General features: G+C 42.7%; 2 protein-coding genes across 2 annotated transcripts in view; one reads left to right on the top strand and one right to left on the bottom strand.

Moving 5' to 3' along the window:
- LOC120948846 (uncharacterized) overlaps positions 1-14,636 on the bottom strand; it is a 314,251-nt gene that overhangs the window by 140,868 nt on the left and 158,747 nt on the right. The gene's annotated exons all lie outside the window — the stretch shown is intronic.
- On the top strand, positions 8,773-14,040 carry LOC120953011 (uncharacterized). The gene is made up of 2 exons (XM_040372660.2): positions 8,773-9,197; positions 9,274-14,040. The coding sequence occupies exons 1-2, from the start codon at positions 8,894-8,896 to the stop codon at positions 10,191-10,193; spliced, it is 1,224 nt and encodes a 407-aa protein (XP_040228594.2). The 5' UTR covers positions 8,773-8,893; the 3' UTR covers positions 10,194-14,040.

The raw sequence follows: 14,636 nt of genomic DNA, 5'->3' as shown, positions 1-14,636 counted from the left end.
TGCTACAAACTCTCTACTATCAACGTTCCCTGTTAATCCCTTCACTTCAGGATCAGCTGATGTACATTACATTTTACTACAGAAGGCAAGACGAACGACTATCTATACCACCTATCTGTCGCAGTCGGTAACAGTCTGTTCTACAGTTCCAACCTATCTTCTCGTGTGGTGTATTTACGCTTCGATTTCTTTTTAGGTTTAAATCATGTTCCTATTTCGTAGTCTAAATGATTCGCGATATTCTGTAACGCATTACATCGATCTTCACTGTGCTGTTTCAACGCCTATTTCACAGTTACTCGCACTAGGAACCCTTTCGACGGTAGATGCTCTATATTGAGAAAGCGAGCTCCCCTCCTGCTCCTCGTTTCGCTCAAGCGGTATGCTTGAACCCCTTGCGCGGTGATCATCCGAGATGAGCGTGGCTGCTTTGTTGGTGCTTAGCGTGCCGTAGATCGACCAACCCAGCGGACTACGCACAGCGATCAATTTACTCTCCTTGCTCGAACGTATCTCCTGCGGCTTCATCAGCCAGACGTTATCTAGCCCAATCAGCAATTGTGGCACTGCGTCGCGATATTGAATGGCTGGAAGATCCTGGAAGTGATTCAAATTCATTATCAGTGAAGAATTTAAACTTTGTTTTGGCAAACTTAGCTTTTTAATGGTGTGAGCGGCCGCTATAGTATAGCGCCGCTCTTCTCCCCGTGCTGATATCTGCAGTTGGACGCACTGCGATGAGTCTTCTTGTCGTTTAATGTTGCCAGTCCAACACATTTCTAACGGCTCTCGAACGCCGTTGAGTCCCAGTTGTTCTGCTAGCGCAGCTTCCACTATGGTTAGTGAAGATGCCTCGTCCATCAGGGCGTATGTGTCTACGCTGGTCTGCCCGTTGTGGACAGTCACTGGAGTCACACGGAAAAGTGTATGTGGTGATTTCGTTGTGTGATAGTGAAACTGCACCATGCGTCTCCGTAGGCCACCGGTGTTTTGATGCAGCAGCATGTGATGTTGAGCGCCACATCCGTCAATTGTGCAAACGAACCGTGACTTACACTCCCTTGTACCGTGGTTATTGAGGCAATTGCGACAAAGTTTCAGATTTGTTACTGCATTCAAGCGATCTGCTACCGACATGCTCTTGAATGTTTCGCATTGTCGTACGTGATGCGCAGGATCCTTGCATACATGACACTTTACTCTGTTTGGGTCAGCCACCACAGGGCTGCTGGTTTCGGCTTTCAGCTGTCTTGGCGTATCGTGAGTAATTTCAACAGCAGAAGGGTAGTGCGTAAAGGTGTGGCCTCGATGTATTTTTACTGGTGCTCGAATATTTTCCACATTTCCAGGAACCGTCAGCTCACAGCAATCCTCAGTGAGCTCCTCCATGAACGCACAAAATTCTCTTAGAGTGGCTTTCTCAAAGTTTCTCTTAAAGCGTATCCACTCTAATCTTCTGTTGGCCGGTAGCTTTTCTACCAGCTCCTCTAAAAGCTCCGGGTTGGAAAAATACTCTTCCATTTCACTGGCTATCAGATGGTCGCACAACCTCTGGACGGTTATGCCAAACGAAATCAGCTGGTCTAAACGTTCCGGCCTCGGTGCCTCGGCACGTCGAGCTTGCCCGATCAGTTCTTTGACCAGCAATCCGGGTCTGCCATACAGCTGCTTCAACATTTTTATTATTTGTGGGGCTGCGTTTGGTGAAGTAAACTTAGATTCAACTACTTCTCTTGCCGGGCCGGTGAGCGCTTCCTCTAACCGCATTATATTTTCGACCGAGGTAAAGCCACATGCCTCGGTCGACCGATTATAATAGCTGTAGAATATCGGCCATTGCTTCACTGAACCTGAAAAGTTAGGCAGTTTCCTATTCCAGATTCGTCTCGCATGCTCCATGTCGGCTGCAATTGACGTCGCCGGTTCTTGTTTCAGGGTTGGCGAACACTCTCTACTAATCGTACTAGGTTTCGGTAGAGTAGTTTTAGCGCGACCGTTCGTAAGCTCGTTCACCCCTTTCGTCACTTCACTCAAAGCTATAGTTGAACCACCTTTTCTGCTTGCACTTTCATATTGTATTTGCTGTCTCATAGCGTCGTAACTTGAACTTAGTTTGGCAAATTTCTCTTCGTAAAGAGCTCGTATGGCATCCATTTCCATCTCTTGTTCTCTAGCTAATCGTTCCAGCTTAAGCGCTGTTGCCACAGAACTTCTACTTTTTCGCGAACCGTTTGATTCGCGGTCCCTTTGGTTTAGGGATTTTTCTGCTGACCGTTCGCTCCCAGCATCAACCCTGCTGGGCGCCATTTCCTTTTCTTCTGTCTGCGCCATTATGTTAAGCGCGGGTTTCTTCGCGATTTCAGAATCGCCACTAATGCTTCGATTGACCGCATCGAACTCCCGGTCCACGCCTGTGGACTTATTCGTTGGGGTCAAATATTTCATCACTGGTGCCAGCTGCGAAGAAGAAGGCTGCAGGGTCTTCTTTATACACGATGCAGAAGGTTCGCCTTCTTGCGACTGGGTTACGCGAGGAGCCCTGTTCGGCCTGCCACTGGTCGCGTGGCCTCTAGCCTCAGCTGCCTCATCCGTTCCACCGCTTTCACACCGTGCACACACCCACCTCACGTTCTTCACATCGCTCGAAACACCAGCGCAATCGTAATGCCACCACTTAAAACACTTGTCGCATCGCACCATATCGGCTACCGCATTCTCGCGGGTACAACCAATGCAATCGAACTTCGGTTTCGGCATTTTACGCGTTGATCACTATTTAAATCAAACTCTTTAACTTTTAATTTGTAAAAAAGCTTGTGGAAGCGTTACCAAGTCGGTTGTTGAGCGTGGATTTAAAAAAGTATATTTTTCGACTAATTTAAAATATTCACACTTTTTTACAAATCTTCGACTTGTCCCTTTGGTGGATTTTCTGCTTCTCCTTGCATGCCCTTATTTGGGTAGGAATCAGCGCGCGCTGTCCCGATTCCCGATCTTCGATCGTTGACTTGGCGCGCGAACCCTGACCGCTCCGAACATTTCTTTTATCTCTCTCTCTCTCTCTAGCTCTGTTTGGTGTTTTATGGCACCGTCGATCAGCTTATCGTTCTAATCGATAAGCGCACCTGCCTTTATAATTATCTCGCACTTGTTATTGCTCTTATGTCAACATACAGACGTGTCATCACCATCTATTGAGTAAAGCAGTGAAGCTATGCGGCTTTCATTTTTTTTTCTATGGATATTCGATTTTCCAGTCGTTTAAGTTTAATCTGTGGCGCTTGGGATGTGATTTCCACTTGCGGGAATTCTGTAGCTCAGATTCGAAAGGTTCGAGAGAGCTAATGTAAACACACGGTTACTGGGTTTCCCACGATTTACTGGTTGGTTCCTGTCATTTTTCGGTTGTTTCCCATATTCGGTATATTCCCGCGATTTTTTTTAGCGTTTCCCAGAATTTTTGGTTAAATTGTTCACCCAGCCTGATAATGAAGGATAAACATAGATAAATTATTAGGTTAGGTGCATTAATTGTGGACGAGTTTGTACAGCGTTTGAACTAAAACAAGAATTGTGACGAAAATACTGAATAACCATTCAGTAATAAAGAAAGGTGAAGTATATTGACACATATCTTAGCTAAATTATTGCCTTTCTTCTTCTTCTTCTTCTTTGGCACAACAATCGCTGTCGGTCAAGGCCTGCCTGTACCCACTAGTGAAGTGAGCTTGGCTTTCAGTGACTTATTGTTACCTTAGCTGGATAGTCAGTCCTAGGTATGGGGACGCGGTCTATTCGGGACTTGAACCCATGACGGGCATGTTGTTACGTCGTACGAGTTGACGACTGACCACCAGACCGGCCCAAAAAATTATTGCTTTTACATTTTACAAAAGTTAAAAAAAGTACAAAAAGGCCATTTTCAAAAACCTCCTTCATGTATCAAATTGCTGTGCAATGTGTTCCAAATGTTGTGCAACTCCAAAACATGTGCGAGATATGTTTAATCTAAGAAAATTGATTCTCAGCACTAAGGTTAATGTTCTCAAGGAATGTACAATTGCTAAATTTGATAACTAAACGTAGAAAATCAAAATCTAAAAAATCCTCTCATCGGATATAAAGATCCTTGTTGCGTGTGAAGTGCATGCAGAATAAAAAATAAAAGTGAAAAGACAGAAGATCGGTGCATTTCCACGAAACACCAGCCGCACCCCCCGATGAACGTCGCTACCAGCACGCGCAGCACCGGTACCGTCTACACAAAGCGTGATCGATGAGGAGTTTCTGGAATCGCCGGTGTGAACAGATGTCGCCGGGAGTGACAATGGAAACCGGGAGCGCGATGGGAGTTGGGGACAAACGGGAATGGGAGTGGGAGGAAGGGCGTATAAGCGAAAGGCCATGGGAGTGACAAAATGTTGGCAAATTTTTCAAAATGTGAGCTTTTGTCACTTTTTTGAGCTTTTGTCAAAATTTTGTAACCTGGAGCAGCCAGGAAAAAAAGTTGACAAAAGTTGACAAAATTTGACGTTCGTGAAAAAGCGTAAACAAACAGCTATTTGGCGCAGGTGTGACCCATTGTTATGATAATAATGCTAAAATGCATGATTCTAACTAATGTATGTACCTATTTAGTACCTCTTAAACAAAATATCGATGATATTCAGATGTTGGAGCTTTTTTTCGCTCTTGTGTATGTTTTTGGTGCGGCCACGAGAAAAGCTCTTTTTTGCAGTTGACAAGCAATTTTGACAAAGTTGAAAAGTTTTTCAACATTTTTTCAGCTCCGTGGCCACGCGCTATATAATTTTGGGTTAGTATCGTGCAGAAAAATTGTGAATTTTTTCGTATATAAAGGCGGCTCAAGCTGGAGCCAAATCAGATTCGAACGATAAGCCAAAGCGTTAAGAGCTTCATTTCATAACATTCGAAATAATCCGAATCTCATCAAGGAACGATCCCCCTTTCGTTGGCATAGACTCCCGAGGTAGCGAGGAGCACTAGCTGAAAGGCTTGGAGAATTCCCCGTTGTAGCCGTAGGAGCCGGAACCTTCGCCCGGCGGAGCCCCTCGGCCGCAACAACCCTAATTGCGCTCGATGAGGTCTGGGCCCACGGCTTCGAAATAATAGCACTTCAGGAGGTATGCTGGAAAGGCGTTACGGTGCGGTGCGCCTGTACCGTAGCAATTGCACAATCGGATTGCACGGATGTGTAGGTTGAGGATTCGTGGCAGATTCTTCAACCTGATCATTATTAATGTGCACAGACCACACCTTGGGAGAACCGAGAAGGAGCCCTTCTACATGCAGCTGGAGAGGGAGTACGACCGCTGCCCAAAATATGACGTCCCAAGTGCCACAAATCCACTAAACGACCACTAAACGGCTTCTAAACGACTCAAGTTATCTACCTAAATGGAATATAGAAAGACTTCGTTTAGCAGACGGCAAACGACTCATGCATTCTAAAAATAGCAAAAAAGCTGGTGGCGCTATCTGTTGGTGGGATACCCCAACCAGTTGAGCTTCATCGCTTGGAGGAGAGCTTTCGCATTTCCTCTGTACTGTTGTATGGTTTCGCATTGAAGTTATGCATCGCTAGAACTAGAACGGCGATACAATTGCTTAAATACTAAACTCCAATGGAAACCACCAGCATTGAAACAAGTGAGATTTGAGTAATGGTCGTTGGTGTTGATACCCACGTATCTGACCACACGACCATTCATATAGATTTTTGCTCGGAAAGTTAGAAGGCTATATAGGTCATGATAAGATGAAACTTGCCGAAACACATTGCAAGAAAAGGATAGCAATATAATAATCAGTTTTAATACGCCATCTATTGATCAAACCAATGAAGCTGTGGAGCTTTCATTTTTTTCTATGGATATTAAATTTTCCAGTCGTTTAAGCTTAATCTGTGGCGCTTGGGGTGAAGATCGTCATCGGAGACCTTAATGCTCAGGTCGGACAGGAGGAGGCATATGAACCAATTATCGGAGGTTTCAGCGACCACAAGCTGACAAACGACAACGGCCTCAGGCTGGTAAACTTTGCATCTTCCAAGCACCGCGGCACCTTCTTCCAGCATGCACACCGCCTTAGTTACACCTGGAGACTTCTCGGATATTATGGACGATAGAACTCAGAACAACCAACGGAGTCAACCCACCCCAAGGCTCAACCTGGACCGGTTGAAGTGTGCTGATGTGGCGGAGGTGTAAGCAACAGCGCTCGGGGAAGCGCTTCCGATCGGCAATAACATCGCCGCGATGCCCCTCGCAGACCACTGGCGTATGGTGGAACGAGCCATCAGCACTGCAGCCGAACACAAGATCGGCCGCTTACCACGTAGAGAGAAAAAGAAATAGTTCGACGAAGAGTGCAGACGAGCACTATCCGAGAAGAATGCAGCGCGCGCCCGTATGCTACGGCATGAAACCCGTCAGAACGTGGAGTTCTAGAGACGACTGAGGAAACAGCAAACCCTGCTCTTCCAAGCCAATTAGCGCTGTTTTGAAGAATCAGACGAACAGCTGCTGGAGCAGCTAGCCCAGTCGGGGGACACCCGCTTGTTTTACAGGAGATTGAAGGAGGCACGGAGTGGGTTTGCCCCTAACACCGCAATGTGCCTGGCTGCGGAAGGAAATCTCCTGACGGACGAGCAGGAGGTGATCAAATGGTGGAAGTGCTACTACGAAGGACATCTGAATGGAGCAGAGGCAGAAGAGGCTGGCTCAAGTGGTATTACAAGACAGCCGCCCCATCAGCAGCACAGCAGTAACAACAGCGACAGCATCGGCACAGACGGCGAGGTACCTCTGCCATCTCTGGATGAGATTTCAAGCAGCTTAAGTAAGTGTGCTGGCAGTAATGGACTTATTCACCCAGTCTACAAAAAGGGTGACAGGCTGCATTGCTCGGATTAATCCCGCCTAGAAGATCCTGTCCCTGTCCTGCATTCTTCAGACTTGCGCCACTTGCTACAAATTTCGTTGGCAGCTACCAATCTGGGTTTGTTGGAGGCAAATCCACCACCGACCAAATTTTCACTCTACGGCAGATCCTATGGAGCATCATACAGCGGTACCACTTCTCTGGGAAGTTGATCCGGCTGGTAGAGCCCACCATGAATGGGATGCAGTGCAAGGTAAGAGTATCGAACTTGACATCGGAATCGTTCGAATCTCACAGGGGTCTGAGGCAAGCTGACGGACTCTCCTGTCTGCTCATCAACATCGCCCTGGAAGGTATCATTCGAGGCGCGGGGCTAGACAACGACATCCGTGGCACGATCCTCTACCGGTATCTTCAATTTCTTGGCTTCGCGGATGATATCATCTGCAGGACAACATCGAAGGTGTGTGAGGCGTCGAAGTACTCCACGAAGACGAAATACCTGCTTGCCGGAGACTTAGACCATCTGGGAAGCAGTGTATAAGTTGACGGCGACAATCTCGAGGAAGTAAAGGAGTTCTGCTATCTCGGGACGGTCGTTACTTCGGACAACAACATCAGCAGCGAAATCCGGAGACGATTTGTACAGGGAATCGGGAAATATTATGGACTTCTCCGACTGCTGAAATCAGAAGACTTGGAGCCCGCACGAAATGTGAGATATATTGCACATTGATCCGTCCGGTGGTACTCTATGGACACTAATCCTGGACCATCCGAGCAGAGGATGCAAACGCTTTGGGCGTGTTTGAGCGATGCATCCTCCGGACCATCTTTGGCGATGTGTTCGAGCATGGAGCGTGGAGGAGAAGGAAGGAACCACGAGCTTGCTGAGCTGTACGGCGAACCGAGCATCCTGACGGTGGCGAAGGCTGGCAGGATACGATGGTTGGGTCATGTCATGAGGATGCCGGACTCATCCCCCAGCAAGAAGGTGTTCGACCGCGATCCCCAGTTCGGCATAAGGCGCAGGGGAGCAAAGCGAACTCGAAGGCTGGACCAGATGAAGCGAGACCTGACGGAGATCTGCATGGATGGGAGGTTACAGCCAGGGACCGAACATCCTGGAGAATTCGTGAGCAGGCCAACAAGAGAGAGAGCGAGAGGGAGAGGTACGAATCATAAGGGGTTTGAATCCATAACGGGCATAATGTTACAGGGGTTTCCAAGTCGTTATTACAGGGTTTTCAAATCATTTTCGAATGTAAACGTTGTTTTTCACCACGTGTAAGATGTTAGTCTACATCAATTTGATATTTCATTTCAATCATCATAATTTTTTATTTCATCAGCATGATTTTCAACGCGTCTCATGCTGGATTCACAGTTGTTTATGATTTGTTAGAAATCATGTGTAAGAACTGAAATTTTATTATGACGCAAAAAAAACTATTTGACAGTCGTTGAAAAACATCTTGGAGGTGGTGGACAATGATGTGCATATTCGAAAGTGACTTCGAAAACCCTGCAAGTGGTGCGAATTGATGATTGTACCCCGATACACTATATACTTATTTATTTTTCATTTTCATTTGAGATTTTATTGAATTTTTTTTTCAATGTTTTTACCATAATATTTTAATGTTACGGTTAATCAAACTTAAGGATCAGAATAAGAAACTAACGAAAACATACATATTTGCTAACACAAATTGTAGTGGAATTTTCCATAAATTTCCCGTTTTATAAAGAAGGCGGAGTCATCAGGATACATTTCAATCGGAACATGCGCAGGAAACGCAATTTTACAGGCTGCACAGCAACATTCAATGTCGAACTGAGTTAAAATATTCCACCCCTCATTCGTGATTACGACACTTCGCCGAAAGGTTATACTCCTCGGTATTGCTGCAAATGTGAGGAATATTTTTTAAAGTTTTGTTCTATTGTGCAAGTGCTTATCGATAAAGGAAAAATAATCCTTTGTACAATGGAAAACAATACAAGTAGTGATATTGATATGTCAAAGCTTGGACCATCAGCCAAAGGCCTGTTGACAACGTTTGAAAACGCCAATGCAAGCCTAATGGCATCGGCCTTAGTGTCCTCGATTCAATTTGTAACCGCTGCGAAAGATGTGGCCGAAGCAACGCGACACAGTGACTGTGAAGTGCAAAGTCGACCAGAAGCTTATTTTAGTCGTAGCCCTATGCAGGACCTTTCCGACGATGATATGTCGGACTTTTCCTCCAACGAAAGTGATGGGCTAGAGGAGCTAGATCTGAAAAATTCCGGTTAGTGTGTTGCTTTATGTTTGATATTTATTTGTTATCAGTAAGTCGAGCATGGTTTCCGTTCTATTCCTGCCAGGCCATGGACCCAGTGCTGAAGAAGAGACTAGTGGTTCGAATCCTGACGGCTGTGGATCACTTGAAGCATCCATGCCGGTGCTTAATCTAACCGGCACTAAGCTGGGAATCGGAAGCAGTAGCATTAATGGGTCCGGTGCCGTCGTCAGAAAAATGTTCACCAATACAAGAGAGCGCTGGCGTCAGCAGAACGTATCGGGTGCATTCGCTGAGCTGCGGAAGCTTGTACCGACGCATCCGCCGGACAAGAAGCTATCAAAAAATGAAATACTTCGCATGGCCATCCGATACATACGGCTGCTTACGAATGTGCTCGAGTGGCAGAAGAAGCAAGAAGCAAACGATCTTCGCACTCCGTTGAAGCAACGAAGCTCACAACAGTCTCAGCAGCTTCTATCGATCTCACAAACGACCGGGCATACAATACAACAACAGCATTCTAACAACGAGAACCATTTCACCGGCAACTATAGAGAAAATGGCAACAATCTGTTAATGATCGTGTCGCCTAAATCCTTTGCCAAATCTACCAACTCCAGTAACCGCACCGTTAAGCTGGAATCGAAAATGGAACAATGCGTTGAGATAGAGAAGATCAAGTTGGTTAGCAAACTGTGCCCGCCGGGTAAAATGGCCAAGCCTGGTCCTGGTGCATCGAGCGGTAGTGCAAAAAATCGACGTAAAACCATGGGCAGCACAGTACATATGCGGTCCGGTTTGCATATCAAAACGGATCTGATGGCGCTCGCTCAACCGTATGGCACAGTACCCACTATGATGGAGACTGAAATTAAACGTGAACTAACGCACCACAGTCAAATGGCTCTGCTCGATGGAGCCGGACATAGTCGGGATTATTTAAACAGTGATGGAAACGGGCAGAAAAAAAACACCGAAAAGGGATTGGAAAAGCAAAAGTAACTCACACTACAATCAAGGACATGGATCGAAATGATTGATTGAATTTTAACATTAACATCGTAGAACGTGCATTATCAGAGCGAATTCGAGTTGGTGTTTTGCATTTTAATAAAAAAAAAACTTCATTCGTAGACGACGGGCTTGTGCTAAAAATCTAATTTATGTCTATTTGTACCACTTTGCTTCTTTCGCTGTATGCTTGATACGTTAAATGTAAGTTTTCAAGCAGGTGATGTCGATATGTGTATCGTGAAAATGTGATATAATGAAAAACACTTTTTACAATGTGCTTCTTTATGAGCATAAAGAGCGTTAAAGTGTAGTTTTCACAGGCAATTAAGATGATAAATATATATGAACAGTCCCTTTCAAAAGTTTTTGTCTCACTTTTTGAAAATCTTTTTTTATTTCTTTTATAAACTAACTCGAGCTCCAACTCGAGTTGTATTGTATGTTTCAATGATATTAAAGTATGTTAGCGTGTATAACGACCCTTTTTTAGGTAAAAAAATACCAACATGATATTAAGGGGGTCATTATTAAGGAGATAGTAACCTTTAGCTTAGTCGATCTCGTGGTACAGTCGTAAGCTCAAAGGACTTAACAACATGCCCTTCATGAGTTCAAGTCCCGAATGGACCGTGCCGCCATACGTAGTACTGATTATCCTGCTATAGGAGGAATCAATAGGTCACTGAAAGCCAAGCCCACAAGTAGTGGTACAGGCAGGCCTTGACCGATAACGGTTGTTGAGCCAAAAAGAAGAAAAAGAAGAACTTTTAGATTACATCTGAGAAATGACATCATGTAATCGACGTAAATAGTCGGTGGTGGTATAGTGGTAATAGTGGTGCATGGGTATCCACAAAGATAATGACTGCAATGAGTGTTGCCAATGCAATAGGAAAAACAAAGAGGTTTACAAACTGAGGAAATAATTGATCCAACTGAATCTCCAAATTGGTTATTCAAATTCATAAAAAAGAATCGCTTTACTATGTGGTTAAAACTAAACTTGTTTAGGAAATACCAAAAGAATATGAAGGTAAAGTAATTGCCTGCCATTCGCTTGTACTACAGGCACGAAACAGATTTATCTGAATCAATTTGGTGACATAAACAAGTTTTTTTTGTTTTTATCGTTAAACGTAAGAAATCCTTTTTCTGAAAATTTGAGTTATTTATTAGAGAAGTCGTTATACACGCTAAAATACGGTACTGCTCCTTATTGGCGTAATAAACTAGCTTATTGACTTATTGAGTACCACGCAGCCGAATGGTCAAAACAGCAAGTTATTATGTCAATCACGGGCATGTCATAAACATAATAACTTAATGCTATTACTAAAAATGTTATTATTCCAGTGCAATTGCAGTATTACTAAAGTATAAGTAGGTGATGGCCTCACTGGCAATTTAAAATGGTTGAGTGTACTATAATGTACTATTCATAATAACTTGACACAATTTGTGGTACTGGCAATATTTAATTAATAACGATTTTTTGCTGTAATTAAAATTGCACCTATTGACTATGCGACTGAATATTTCGTGAAGGCGGACGAAAACAATGTTTCAAATTGATTTCAACTTATACGCAGGTTTAATTTTATGTTAATGCATGTTAAGAAATGCAATTAAAAACAAACAAATGCTATCGTTCCTCACTATCCCGTGCGGCTGGCAGGTCTTTTGAAAGGGGTCGAAACCTCCTTACGCACAACTCATTGTTCTAATATTTTTCAGTTTCATGAGGCAAAACTTGACCTTCTAGGATTGTTGCCAAATAAAAAGATTAATGAAAAATCACTTAAATTATGTGTGCTGTGACCAGTATCAGTAAACTGAGGAGCTGTCTATTAAAAAACACACACAAGAGTTCTTTTTCATCTCTTTTTAACCACCAATGAGATCCATGTCCACACACGTGCATGAAGGTAATAGCGGTAAAAATCATAAATTGTAGATCAAACCCCTCTCCAAAATAACCAAAATGCCGAGATAAAGACTTACTATTGCCATCGTTCTCTAATCCATTTTCCCAATGATATCACATGAACGGGCTACACTTTATTTGTACAAAATTCTCGATTTAAATTCATTACACCAGTCTCATTTGGACGATGGCACGTGTTTGACACATCGTTTTGCGTTGAGGTGACAAATAAGCCAACGTGACGAGTGAAAACTACGCTGAGAATCTGGTTCGGTGTAGATAAGAGAATATGCTCTCCTCCCCCTGGTATGACTTTCTGTTCGCTCGAGGGAAAACGGAACCTCGTGCCCACCAACATTGAGCAAAACATCCGAGGCACTTTATGCCGTCGACAGTCCCACAATTACTTTTAAATGATGCTCTTCTTCCTTCGCCACACGCCAATCCCGGACACGTGTCATCATCACCTAGCGCATGGTTATCGATGGCACGAGTGGCTAATAGGATAAAGATTAGTGTGTTTAGTTTATTTTATTGATTAGTGCAAATCACAATTTAATATAGGGTAGATAGTTTCATCTAAACGAACTCGTAGAAGCTTAGGCTAGGCCATGGAAATGGGCTGAGAATTTTCAACTCCCCTTGTACTATCCATTATCCTTTGCAAACCACGCCCACTAAAGAAAGTAAAACGAAAGCAAAGTATTTTTTGCACTGCAAAGTTTTGAAATTAAACGTAGAAAAAGATTACGTTGTACTGGTATTCAGATTGAAAAGAGGTTCGATTTAGCAACAAAAAGTGTAGAGAAAGGTGTGAAAATTGTTTCGCGATAAGCACCATAGCTGACAGCCAAGGATAAGTGCATTTAATCCTTTAAACACAACAACCCTTGTTCGGCCTTTATCGGTTGTTTGTCAACCATTTTAATCAGATTTTGAACTAGAAAGGTGAATTTCAATCAACAAAAATAGAAGAGATGTTAGTCATTTTAGTTTTATGGGCATCAGTTCATTGATTACAATAAATATATTTTAAATTTGTAAACTCACAGAAAACTTTTTTTTTGTAAATCCAAAACGTATCAATAAGTATTGTCAGCAGTATTTGCTTTAAAATGTTCGTACTTTTCATGTGAATTTTATACGAATTTTGATATTTGTATCATTAAATTAATATGTATGATTTTCACACACAATCCATCTCATGCAAGGCAGATATAGAACAATCTAGAACGGCATTAGAAAAGATAATAAAAAAAATAAATAAAGATAATAACTAAGTCTTGCATTTGAGAATTTGGCTGTAATAACATTAATATGTTTGTAGCACCTCCGCAGAACCATAAACTTTGATTTTGAGTTTTGGAGTGTCATCTTCTCCAAGCTTTTTGGTACAGTGGATCGTAATTGTATAAACATATAAGAATTATAACGTATCAAATACAGTTTAGAGGTTCAAAGCATCAATAAGTCCAATCTACTATTATGAATATGAGCTTCATTGCTGACCGGTGTTTGGAGCGACCCGATCGTATTGCTGATGAAATGAAATTTACTAGACTAATTAGTACCTCGCAACCAGATAGTCAATGAAGCTATTGGCGAACGTCGATGGTAAATTTATTGCTAGTAGACAGTTCTACTACAACACACATATTTTTTGACAGTCACATGATATAATCTAGCCGTGTGAGCCAAAAACATAAGCAATGAGCCGAGTGTAATTGATTTTTTGGATATAATTTTCTATGGATATAAATTGCCATATATTTCCAATAACTAAGGCTTTGGATTGATAGCAAGAATGTTTCGATAACACATATTTGTAGTAAAATGTACAAAAAGACCCTGGTGGGATACTCACCCATATAATATACTTCATTCATACGATAGTCCGTTGAATAAAATTAAAACACTTTATAAAATAAATGTAATGATAATAATATTTATAATTATATAATATAATAATCAAATAATAATAATAATAATCATATAATTATTAGTATACGAAGCGTTGTAAGAGGTCAGTAAGCTTAATGTTTTTATAAAAATAAATATAAAAAATACAAGTCGCAATAAATACTACAGTCCGAACTCACTGGTTGAACTTCGATTCCCTGCCAACTATTGAATATGTGCTTTTTAGTTGGCACGTTTTTCCACACAACAAAATTCTGAATTGAGCCGGTCCCGTAGTACAGTCTTAACTCGTACGACTTAACAACATGCCCGTCCTGGGTTCAATCCCTAAATAGACCGTGCCGCCATACATAGGACTGACTATCCTGCTATGGGGGGAAATCATTTAGCCACTGAAAGCCAAGCCCACAAGTGGAAAAGGCCAGGCCTTGACCGACAATGGTTGTTGAGCCCAACGAAGAAAATTCTGAATTTTTTCTCGGTGAGCCATGAGATATTTGTGAATTTTTCAAAACCGTTTATTCCATACAAATGCATGCTTTTTAATCGAACTGTCAGCCAACTATTGAGCGTTCAATTAAAAAGCA

Source organism: Anopheles coluzzii, chromosome 2 (assembly GCF_943734685.1).
Source record: "Anopheles coluzzii chromosome 2, AcolN3, whole genome shotgun sequence".
Lineage (NCBI taxonomy): Eukaryota > Metazoa > Arthropoda > Insecta > Diptera > Culicidae > Anopheles > Anopheles coluzzii.
This window is presented reverse-complemented; position numbering and strand designations above follow the sequence as displayed.